The sequence below is a fragment of the Saccostrea cucullata genome, unplaced genomic scaffold, assembly GCF_032062105.1.
Source record: "Saccostrea cucullata isolate Sc308-1 unplaced genomic scaffold, CSIRO_AGI_Scuc_v1 ctg4742, whole genome shotgun sequence".
NCBI classification, from domain to species: Eukaryota; Metazoa; Mollusca; class Bivalvia; order Ostreida; family Ostreidae; genus Saccostrea; species Saccostrea cuccullata.
In genome coordinates, this window is record NW_026930922.1 from 31,563 (window position 1) to 44,155 (window position 12,593).

General features: G+C 33.5%; 1 protein-coding gene across 1 annotated transcript; it reads left to right on the forward strand.

The window, feature by feature from the left end:
• The first annotated feature begins 1,255 nt into the window (after positions 1-1,255).
• Positions 1,256-9,535, forward strand: LOC134230607 (uncharacterized). Its single transcript, XM_062712446.1, has 6 exons — positions 1,256-1,546; positions 3,025-3,185; positions 3,348-3,478; positions 5,393-5,570; positions 6,758-6,881; positions 7,024-9,535. The coding sequence occupies exons 1-5, from the start codon at positions 1,331-1,333 to the stop codon at positions 6,876-6,878; spliced, it is 807 nt and encodes a 268-aa protein (XP_062568430.1). The 5' UTR covers positions 1,256-1,330; the 3' UTR covers positions 6,879-6,881; positions 7,024-9,535.
• The last annotated feature ends 3,058 nt before the right edge of the window (positions 9,536-12,593 follow it).

The window sequence follows — 12,593 nt, forward strand, 5'->3', positions numbered from 1 at the left end:
TTTTTTTAAAATGTGTCTAGAATTATGAAGGGAAAGGTAGATGATTTAAAAATGTTGGAAAGAAATTCTATCAAACAGTGCGCAAAAATTCTTGTGCCGTAAATTGCACATTTTTTGCATTACAGGATCTGTAGCGTTATGGTCAAGACTAATATATAAAACCATAACGCTGTACAGTTCTGCAGCTGGGGGGGGGGACTTATAGCCCCCTGCCCCCTTTTTTTGGGGGGGGGGGGCAAAAATAGACAATTTTTATGTATTGAAGGGTTTACCTTTTCTGTTGGATTAGCCCCCCCTTTCAATTTGCTTCCGACACCTATGCCCTGTCAAATTGCAATTACGTATTTCGTTGTAGAATAATATATTATATACACCTATTTACTGGCTATGAGGACAATAGCTGCGCCTCGGGAAATAGTTTGCTGCCTTGGGGAACGATAAACTTGCTATTGTCCGAATAGTCAGTAAATAGGTGTTTTATTATACAGATGCTGACTTAACTTTTGTTAACTTTTGTGAGTCCAGGGTACACACAATTATGATATTCCATATTATACCGGTTCTGACTTAACTTAAACTTTTGTTACGTCATAATGTATACGCGTCACAATCCATGTAAAATCAGAAGTTTTTCAGAGATGAAAAGCGAGGGAAATCGAATGCTGCCGTTGAATAGTTTGAGGACTATTCACCATGGGCAAATAGCACAAAAACTATTTCACGGTAGAGACTGTTTAGAAAAAATAGCATGTTTATTCGTCTTATTTTTATATAGAAAAAATAAACAGAGGTATAATAAATACTAGTATGTGGGACTTTAGGCATTAATATTTCAGATTGCGAATTAAAATATGCTTAAATTTCTAGTATATGAAATCAAATATCAAATACTTTACACTAAGTTTAGAATGGTAAATATTTTACACTGAGTTAGTATTAGGTAAATATGTACTGTACACAGTGTAAGTACTAAATTTCTTTGCAAAACAACTAATCCAGTAGCACATTTATGTACTAAATATAGCTGCAGATCTGTAGCTCTCCGAAAAAAAAATTGACGAACCGGACTATCAGACCGATCTATCAATATATATTTTTCGGAGAGCTATATACAGTTCATCTTCTGCAGCTATATTATGTACTTAAAGCTGCGGCGAACCATCTGAGAGCGGAACAGAATTGGCATGATGGGTGTGAAACATCGCGGTGCGAACTATGCATCGGCGCGAAACATCCCGTTACCGATCAGTGATGCTCCGCCACGTGCTCCGACAAACTGAAAGTAAACACTGAATAGCGAATAAGGTAAATTTGCCGTGTATTAGAAAGAATGGTGAAAAGGTGTAGCTGGGGAACATGCAACACAGATAGTAGATATCCTGAGAGATTAACTGGTGGGATTAAATTCATTCCTTTCCCCAAACCTCCGACCAATCCCGAAAAATGTAAACGGTGGATACGCTTGTGTGGCAGACCAGCCTATCAGCTAAACGAGGAGGTTCTCCGAGATAGAAATAAATCAAAACATTTTTATGTGTGTTCCAAGGTAATTCATGAAGCTCAGCTTGGATTCACAATCTTGATTTGTTTAAATGTTTCTATTCTGTAAGTACATTTATAGAGTTCATCACATAGATCTATTATGATTATAGGATTAAAACAGTGAAGATAGTTTAAAGCATTTGTTTAAGGCTATTAAATTTAAATCAATATTATTGTAATTATCATCTCATTTTTAGCTCTACTGGTCAGAGACCAGAAGAGCTTATGCGATAGTAATGCGTCCGGCGTCCGTCCGTCTGTCTAGCTGTCTGTCTGTCCGTCTGTCTGTAAACAATTTTTCAAAATGCTACTCCTACTACAGTTTTTGTCTAATTTCAGTATAACTTGGCACACAAGTAGAATACACTAAGATACATAATTCTATATATCGGTTTTTGATTTCGATGAACGGTGTTGCCGTGGTTACTAAAAATAGAAATTTCTGTGAAATTGTTTCAAAATGCTACTCCTCCTACAGTTTTGGTCTGATTTCAGTATAACTTGGCACACAAGTAGACTACACTAAGATACATAATTCTGTATATCGGTTTTTGATTTCGATGAACGGTGTTGCCGTGGTTACTAAAAATAGAAATTTCTGTGAAATTGTTTCAAAATGCTACTCCTCCTACAGTTTTGGTCTGATTTCAGTATAACTTGGCACACAAGTAGACTACACTAAGATACATAAATCTGTTTATCGGTTTTTGATTTCGATGAACGGTGTTGCTGTGGTTAGTTTACTAAAAATAGAAATTTCTGTGAAATTGTTTCAAAATGCTACTCCTCCTACAGTTTTGGTCTGATTTCAGTATAACTTGGCACACAAGTAGAATACACTAAGATACATAATTCTGTGTATCGGTTTTTGATTTCGATGAACGGTGTTGCCGTGGTTACTAAAAATAGAAATTTCTGTGAAATTGTTTCAAAATGCTACTCCTCCTACAGTTTTGGTCTGATTTCAGTATAACTTGGCACACAAGTAGGCTACACTAAGATACATAAATCTGTATATCGGTTTTTGATTTCAATGAACGGTGTTGCCGTGGTTACTAAATATAGAAATATCTGTAAAATTGTTTCAAAATGCTATTCCTCCTACAGTTTTGGTCTGATTTCAGTATAACTTGGCACACAAGTAGAATACACTAAGATACATAATTCTGTGTATCGAATTTTAATTTTGATGAACTGTGTTGCCGTGGTTACTTAAAACAGAAATTTCTGTGAAATTCTTTCAAAATGCTACTCCTCCTACAGTTTTGGTCTGATTTCAATAAGTAGGATCATTATTCTATTTATTGCTGTTGTAAAGTTTCAAATCCCAGCTGCTTAAGTACTTTTCTCTTCCTTTGCTATAATTTCAAACCAGTAGAGCTTCAGTCTCGACAGAGACTTCTTGTTAATTTTTTACTTGACCAGTAATGCTGTGCAATCAGCAATATAAATACCCTATAAATATTTTATAACAATTTACAGCATTTTATTAATGGTGAACCATCTGAAAAATTCCCAGACCCTATATCAGCTTTAACCCATGATAAAACTACTGCGCCAAGCCGTCGAGCTACCAAACGGCGACTAATTGCATCACATACAATTACCACGCTTGAGTCGGAGAAAAAAGCAAGAGAGTTCAAGTATATTAAACTTTATATTTCATTTTAAATTAATGAGAATCATCAGTCTACAGACAAAATATTGGAATTATTTCAAAAAAGTTATTTTTTTGATAAAGCAGATATGCATTGGTAAATAAATAAGTTAATTAAAATGAAAAAAAAAAATCAATTTTATGACAGGGTTTCAGCTGATGGGAATCATCAAGAGGATGAAGAGGACACTTTGTCTGAAAATGTTGTCAATGTAGACATGGGAACAGCTACATGTGACAGTGATAGTGATATCCAGCAAAGTTCTTTTGGATTTCAAGGTAACAATAATAATCTTGATTCTTAGATTCAAAGTATGGCTTTACATTAAGTTGACAAGTTCCATGTTCATTCGCTCGATTTCCAGTTCGCCCAATTTCCCCTTCGCCCAGAGTCCGCTTGCCCTAAAACTTGTTTGCACAGAGTATGTTTGCCCTAATTTGATGTACTTCATTCTACTAGAATAAAATCTAACAGATTTCTTTCCAAAATTTTGGTACATTCGAAAGAAAACAGCCCCATCAGACATTATGCATATTGTCACAAATGGTCACTCTAAATACATGACCTATCAAGGACTTGACAGACCTTTGGACTTTTAGTACATAAATAAATTTTGTTTAATTCCTTTAAATCATTCTTTGAGATCAAAGGGAGATTCTTCAAAGGTAAATCCTTCAACTTCCGCTGTACAGTTCTATAATGGACCTATTAACGTCTTAGAACCTTTAATAGTTTTCAAAACATAGCCCAGTTTGTAAAAATAATGTGGGTGTATCCCCCTAATTAAATTGATATTAATTATATTAATCATCTAATTAACTCTTGTGCAAACAATCATGCAGTCATTCAAAAAACATTAGAATCGAATCAAAAATTAATCAAGACTAAATAAACTTGTTCCTCGTAACAGAATTTGAGAAAAAATATCCCAAGTTCGTAAAGGAAATAATAAAATATTAATAAATAATAATAAGATAAATAAAAATATTTTGGGCGAACGGACTCTGTGTGAATGGACTCCGGCAAGAAGATAGAACGGGCGAACAAACCTGTTACCTAATTTACATAAACATCACTCATTTTCTTTAACAACATAGTCTATATATGGATGAATTCGTTCAATATTTAATTCTTATGAACACCAAATTAATATATATTATTCAAATATTTGTACCCATCTTCAAATAATTGTACCTATCTTCAAATAAATTTTACCTATCTTCAAATAAATTGTACCCATCTTCAAAAGAAAGTGCATTTATGAGGTTTTTCAATGATAGGAAGATCTTTATACACGATGCATTGTAAAATAATGGAAGTAAATAGAAAAAAAGTAAAATACCATACCTTATATGTATAAATATTGTGCAATTTCTTCAAAAGCCTAGATACCTATGTTTTTTTTATTTCTAAAATATGTTTGTTGATCAGATTTGAAATGGAAAAAGCATAGTAAGTGTTTTTATTCACATTTCCTGAAAATTTATTTGAGCTTTGCTAATTTTCTTTATATTTAAGGAATCACTGTCTAGTTAGCAAATTATCCCATGTTTCCCACTATTGTTGATGCCCTGGCATACTATACTAACTAGACAGTGATTCCTTATATTTCCATTCCATTGTGAAATAAAATTGTAGATTTAGACTTTAAAAATGCAGACAAAGATTTAAATTACACGAGGACTCCCATCATAATTTCAATAGTCCTCGTTCACTGACGTCAAACACAATGTCAGCTGCATGAGATTTTCATGCATATTTGGCCTCTTTAGCCTCAGACTCAGAGACAGATGCGCTTGAGATTTGCATGCATATTAGGCCTCCTTAGCTCCTTACCTATTGACCTGCATAATTTACATTACGGTAGAATTATCAAAATATTAACTCCGCTAACGTTCAAAGAGTTATCACAGAGAGAAAAATTAGAAATGGAAATATAAAAAGATAAACTTTAAGATAAAGTTTAAAGAAATTTCATTGGTAAAAACATATAACTTTGAGATTTCAGGGGACATTTTTGTGAGCATTTTTAATTACTGGTAGTCAATGTCTGATTTTCAGAACCTGAGGATCAGAGTACCTTAATCAGTATGTGCATAACAGTTGGTTAGGAAAAGAATGGTGACTCAGGTATAAGCATTGTGGTCAATTGGGCCTCTGTTTTATGTATGTACCTTATCCCTTTCTTCCAGGCATGCCTCGTCCTCCCAGCAATCTCTCTGAGCTGTCTACTGAGGATCTGAGGAAGATTGAGGGACAAGAGAGGGAGAACGTGGAGGCCAGGATTCAGTGGTTGAGGGATATCCAGGCCTTAATGGATGGAGCCATGGTGATGATCAACCAGTACAACACAGTAGCAGCTCAGTTAAGGTACTCAAATAAACTAGATATCAGCTCAGTTAAGGTACTCAAATAAACTAGATATCAGCTCAGTTAAGGTACTCAAATAAACTAGATATCAGCTCAGTTAAGGTACTCATTCAAATAAACTAGATATCAGCTCAGTAAAGGTACTCAAATAAACTAGATAGCAGCTCAGTTAAGGTACTCAAATAAACTAGATATCAGCTCAGTTAAGGTACTCAAATAAACTAGATATCAGCTCAGTTAAGGTACTCAAATAAACTAGATATCAGCTCAGTAAAGGTACCCAGATAAACTAAATAGCAGCTCAAGTAAGGTACACAAATAAACTAGATATCAGCTCAGTAAAGGTACCCAAATAAACTAAATAACAGCTCAAGTAAGGTACTCAAATAAAGTAGATATTAGCTCAGTTAAGGTACTCAGATAAACTAGATATCAGCTCAGTTAAGGTACTCAGATAAACTAGAAATCAGTTCAATTAAGGTACTCAGGATATCAGCTCAGTTAAGGTACTCAAATAAACTAGATATCAGCTCAGTTAAGGTACTCAGATAAACTAGATATCAGCTCAGTTAAGGTACTCAGATAAACTAGATATCAGCTCAGTTAAGGTACTCAAATAAACTAGATATCTGCTCAGTTAAGGTACTCAAATAACTAGATATCAGCCTAGTTATGGTACTCAAATAAACTAAATATCAGCTCAGTAAAGGTACTCAAATAAACTAGATAGCAGCTCAGTTAAGGTACTCAAATAAACTAGATGTTCGCTCAGTTAAGGTATTCAAATAAACCAGTTATCAGCTCAATTAATGTACTCATATAAATTAGATATCAGCTCAGTTAAGTTACTCAAATAAACTACCGTAGATATCAGCTCAGTTAAGGTACTCAAATAAACTAGATAATCATGTATTGAGTAACTTTATACAGTAAAACTTGCTAATATACTCGACTAAAACAAGATACCATGAGGAGTTTTATATTACATCATTAAGTAATGATGTAATATGAAGCGAATAATTTGTTTTCTCGATTAATGATTTAGTCAAAATTGATAAATTCCTCGCATATACTTTATTTGGGGTATTTAGGGATCTTAAGGATCAGCATGCAGTTTTAAGTATTTTCAATTGTTGTACAAGAATGCCTATTTTTTATGATGACCTTGTGATTAGTTTTTCTTACAGCACTCCAGCTATAAATACAAATGTATCTTCAACAAATAAAAGTCAGGGGGAACAGTCAAAGAGTGATGTCATAAAAACCAAAGATGAAATAAAAACAGAACCCCCTGAGACAGACCTTTAGTTAGTAAGTTCGATTATCAGTATACACAGAAGTATTAAAATATGGAAATAAGAGATATAGTGAAAAATGCACATTGTATAGATCTGCAGGTTAAAATGGTCTCTAAAATTTACTTGGTGATGAACTGTTGACCTTTGATTGACAGGTTATGAGGACCTGGAGGGAGCTACAGGGTACACGCCCCCAAAGGAGGAAGAAATGCCAGAATGGGAGGATCCAGCCAAAGAAGAGTTTACAGACGAGATGCATGAAATCCGCCGGAGGAGATTACAGAAGTTTGAACAGAAGGACACTCCATCATCAGACACGACCAGCTAGTACCACGCTGTTCCTGTGTGTTAATATAAACAGTGCCTCCCTCATCCAGAGATTTTGTTAACTCAGTAGGTTATCTTTTTAGCTCACCTGAGCCGAAGGCTCTAGTGAACTTTTCTGATCACATTTTGTCCAGTGTCTGTCTGTCTGTAAACTTTTCACATTTTCTACTTCCTCTCAAGAACCACTGGGCCAATTTCGACAAACTTGCCACAAAGCATCCTTGGGTGAAGAGGATTCAAGTTTGTTCAAATGAAGGGCCAAGGGGAGACAATTGGTAAATAATGAAAATTTGGTGGCATGTTACAAAAATTTTCTTCTCAAGAACCACAGTGCCAAGAAAGATGAAACTTATGGGAAAACATCCTCAGGAAGTGTTTATTCAAGTTTGTTCAAATCATGACCCCCATGGGTAGGGCGGGGCCACAATGACTGACCAAAGTTTTACACTAAAATATATAGGAAAATTCTTTAGAAATCTTCTTCTCAAGAATAGCAAAGGCATAATTGATCATATTTATATGTAAGCATCCTCAGGTAGTGTAGATTCAAATTCATTCAAATCATGACCCCCTGGGGTAGGGCTGGGCCACAATGGCCGACCAAAGTTTTACATAGAAATATATAGGGAAATTCTTTAAATATCTTCTTCTCAAGAATAGCAAAGCCATAATTGATCATATTTATATGGAAGCATCCTCAGGTGGTGTAGAGTCAAGTTTGTTCAAATCATGGCCCCCGGGGGTAGGGTGGGGCCACAATGGTCAACCAAATTTTTACATAGAAATATATAGGAAAATTCTTTAGAAATCTTCTTCTCAAGAATAACAATGCCATAATTGATTATATTTATATGGAAGCATCCTCAGGTAGTGTAGATTCAAGTTTGTTCAAATCATGACCCCCAGAAGTAGGGTGGGGCTACAATGGCTAACCAAAGTTTTGCATAGAAATATATAGGAAATTTTTTTTTAAAAATCTTCTTCTCAAGAAAAGCAGAGCCATAATTGATAATATTTATATGAACATCCTCAGGTAGTGTAGATCCAAGTTTGTTCAAATCATGACCCCTGGGGGTAGGGCGGGGCCACGATGGCAGACCAAAGTTTTACATAGAAATATATAGGAAAATTCTTTAAATATCTTCTTCTCAAGAATAGCAAAGCCATAATTGATCATATTTATATGGAAGCATCCTCAGGTAGTGTAGATTCAAGTTTGTTCAACGACCCCCAGGGGTAGGGCGGAGCCACTATGGACAATGAAAATTTTACAAAGAAATATTTAGGAAAATTCTTTAAAAATCTTCTTCTCAAGAATAGCAAAGCCATGATTGGTCATGGGACTAGTTTTGGATTTAAACTTTTAGATAATAAACCAATTCCTACCTTTTCCTAGCCACAGTGCTCAGGTGAGTGATGTGGCCCATGGGTCTCTTGTTTTATTTTCCCTCTGTTTCTCTGCATAGAACAGTTGTAGCAGAGTTTTCTCCTCTATTTTATTTTACTGTATTTATGCATAACTAAAAAAAGAATTCAATGCTTGTGTCCCAGGCACAACTGATGGGTTTTGTCTAAAACAATTCAAAGTGAACCAAGCATTCAAATCCAAGTAGTAAATTCTGTCCATGATTATAAAGTTTTTTGAGTAACCATTAGAAGGAATGTGCCATACCCTAACATACAAGCAATGCATGCAGTTTTATATTGGATGTTATTGCCAGAGTATGCTTACAGATAAAAATTAAATTAATCTTTGAATCTACTTTAAAAAAAAAAATACTAGTAGCTGAGAGACAAAAATGGAAATGTTTCAAAGTAAAATTGTTGTGCATTATGCAATAATTTTACTTCTTGGAATGACACTTTAACTGAGGGTGATTTTATTAAAGGTCAGATGTTTGGAATTGTTTAATTGTGTACGAGTGTAGTGTATATGATGAAATGTTGTGGTGCTTGATCTCGTGTAATTAAAAATTCATTTTGTTATGATTGTTTGTAAATATACCGATATCATGCATATTATTTTATATTAAATTTCATTGCATTAATATTTTAATCCTGTTTTCCTTGACTCGTAGAACTCGTAGTAAAAAAAGAATTTAATGCAGTGATACAGAATTGAAATTTAAAAGAATAATGCAAGATTAGTAAATATAAATATTTTCTGGAAAAAAGTTTGAAAATTCTGGCTCGACATTCATGTAATCTGGTTACCGTTTGCTAATGTTGGAACTGCAATAGCAGATAGTAAATATATGTGCATTACATGTTAATAAATTTGAAATAAAAGAAGCAATTGCTTTATTTCATATGGTAAAGAACTGGTTTGAAATAAAATCAAGATTTAATACACATGTATTTCCTGCATTTTGTTTTAATTTTAATTACCATTCATCTGAAATATGGAGGATGAATACAAGAGCTAGGTCTTCAAAATTTTAATGTCAGGAATTCTGAATCCAGGGATGTTAGAGAAAATTTAAGAAAAATGACGTGCAAAATACAGTAACCTTTTCCAACTTTATAATGCAATAGTACAAAGATGGAGGTCATCTAGAAAAAATGTCAGAAAATCAGACTAGTTCAGACCATTCTCCAAGTCATATGACTATTGACTTAAAGACAACAAGATGTGTTTGTAAAACACTGATGCCCCTCCATGACTTCCCTTGGTTGAGGCACAGAAGTTCAAGTTCGTGTACTTATCAATTTTACCTAAATTTTCAGTAAATATAAAAACTAGGTATAATACCTATATAGGTATTATTTATAATATGTATGTTCATATTTATTTACTGAAAATTTTGATAAAATTGCTAGGTATGCATTGGTGTCAAAAGCAAATTAAAAGTGGGAGGCTAAGTGTAAGAAAACTTTTTTAGACCTCCAAAAAAAAAACCTGACAAGCCAAAAAAAAAGGAAATGCCCTTTGCAAGGGGGGGGGGGGGGCTAGACCTATGCAGCAATGTTCAATGTCTATAAAAAGTCTATCTTTGGAAAAAGTGGGGGGGGGGGGAGGCTAAGCCCCCTCCCCCCAGCCCCTTCCGGTTTCGACGCCTATGTGTTGTTACGCGAATTAACTCCTGCAGTTCACTGAGGTAGAAAAAAAATTCAAAAATGTGTGCAACTCCGGACCTAAAGTGATTTACTTAGTACTAATTGCTAAGCTTCATGTAACAAGCAAATTAAAAAAATTGTGGTTCCCCACTTTCGGTGTTTTTGTGGATGAGATGCATATTAAATATGAATGACTTATCAAATTTCATCAAAGAATTATTACCATTTTATGAAAAATTAGGTCAAGCATGAATGTCAAGGGATAAGAAATTAAAGCATGCTAGCGATCAGAAATGTGTTGCCACAGGTAATGAAACGATCAGAAATGTGTTGCCACAGGTAATGAACTAGTAAAATAAATATAAAGCCCTATCTCTTCAAATCAAAAGTCATTAGGAAGAAACATTGTTGAAAAGTAGGTCAAACTTCAAGGTACCGGGGTCAAAAATCATAGTGTATTAAGAAAGGACTTCTCATTTTGTAGTAATACACTTGTATACATGTACTTTGGAAGTCCTATTCTTCTCATTTAAAAGTTACGGCCAATTTTAAGTAATGTTTAAAATTTTCGAAAGTAGGTCAAACTTCAAGGTCACAGAGTCAAAACTCAGTGTATTTAAAAAGGTTTTATCACAAGTATACAGCTTATAAAAGTCTTATCTTCCAATTCAAGAGATATGACCAAGGTTTAAGTTTTTGGACGAGGGAAAAAACTCTTGAATAATAAGCATTGTACAGTAAGAAAGTTACTGAAAAATCCTTGTCTGCTAGACAGTACGCAAGCTGATGAGCCTTAAGGACGTTCGATCCTGAGATTTTGAGTGTATTTTGGTCAGGTCCTTTATTTATAAAATTCTGCATCACTTTTAAGGTCTAAAATTAAATCTGAATTCTACAGTGCAAATTTAACTATATCCAATGAAAAAACCGCGATTAAATTCCATTCAAGTAGAATTAAGCTAGGGACTTTATTTTTTGGCGGAAGGTTTTTTAGACAAAAATGATCAGTTTTTTCATTTTTAACTATAACAGTACTGTTAATTTTGGATCCCTATTTTTCCATCCTGGTTGCACACAAAGCTGCTTTTTGCAGTGAAATGTCTTATGCTGGTTCTGAAATATCTATTAAATTATTTCTTATGAATTCTATCAACAAAGTTTGACAAATATAGTCAATATATTCTGAAAATCCGGGAAAAAATTGAGCCAATTTTAACGTAAAATTGACACTTTTTTAGTAATATCTGAAAATTTACATCATATACCCCCACTTTTGATGTCCTTTTCTAAATATTCAAGATAAATTTGACCTATTTGCTTAAAATCAGTAAAAGTTTAAGACTTAAAAATAATTTTCTTGCTTATTAAATTTTCAATGCCAGAAAAATCACTTTTTATTAGAAGTGCAGAAAGGTCAAATAATTGATTATGCTAAGCAATTTGAAACTTTTTCTTAGTCTTAATTTTTAAGTGTCTTTTTTTAAACAAACTAAGAGTTCATTTTGTTTCATGCTTTAATTGGATAAAAATATTGGAGGGAAAACGTCAAAAAATTAATTTTTAATTAAGACACAAATTTCAGTGCAAAAAGGTCATATTAAATGTACTGTAGCGCCAAAAGAAGCGTATTGACTCCGACTTTTTGTTTTGAATTTTAATTAAGCTATGTATGTAGAAACTAAAAATATGCTTGACAAAAAAAGTTTAAGACTTTAAATATCAGGATCGAACGTCGTTAAGAGCAGGACAATTATTGTTTCCATTTTTTGTTCCTTACTTTTGGTGAAATTGGAGGAGAATAATTTGAGTTTGTCCTTTCCAACCATCTTTGTGTAACATTTTCAATTCCATGCAATATCTCGAATATACCCAAAATCCCCAAAGATAAATGTTATTTAAGCATTATGTAGAATTACATTTTTTGGAAAAATATGTAGAATTACAGTTGTTTTTTTTTTTCTTTTTTTAGAAAATTATGTTGTAATACTTAAGACAAATAATGGTAGTTTTAAGACAAAAGTAGGTTTTCCCATTCTCTTGATTCTGTTAAGCTCATCTTTAATCATGAAAACCTACAAAATCACGTTTTTTGTCAAATTTTAGGAAGAATTTACAGGGGAAATAATAGGTGCCATTACCATAGCAACGTGACATATATAAAGATAAAAAATATAAAACCATTAATGATGTGACACTCTGAATACACACAAAAAGTTTCATTAAAATTGAAAATCTAGTGTGGCCAGGCATAATTGATATTGTTTGATAATTACAGAGAACTGATATTAAGCCTTCACAATGAAATTTTACAACTCCCTCTGATACAACTCTCCATGACCAA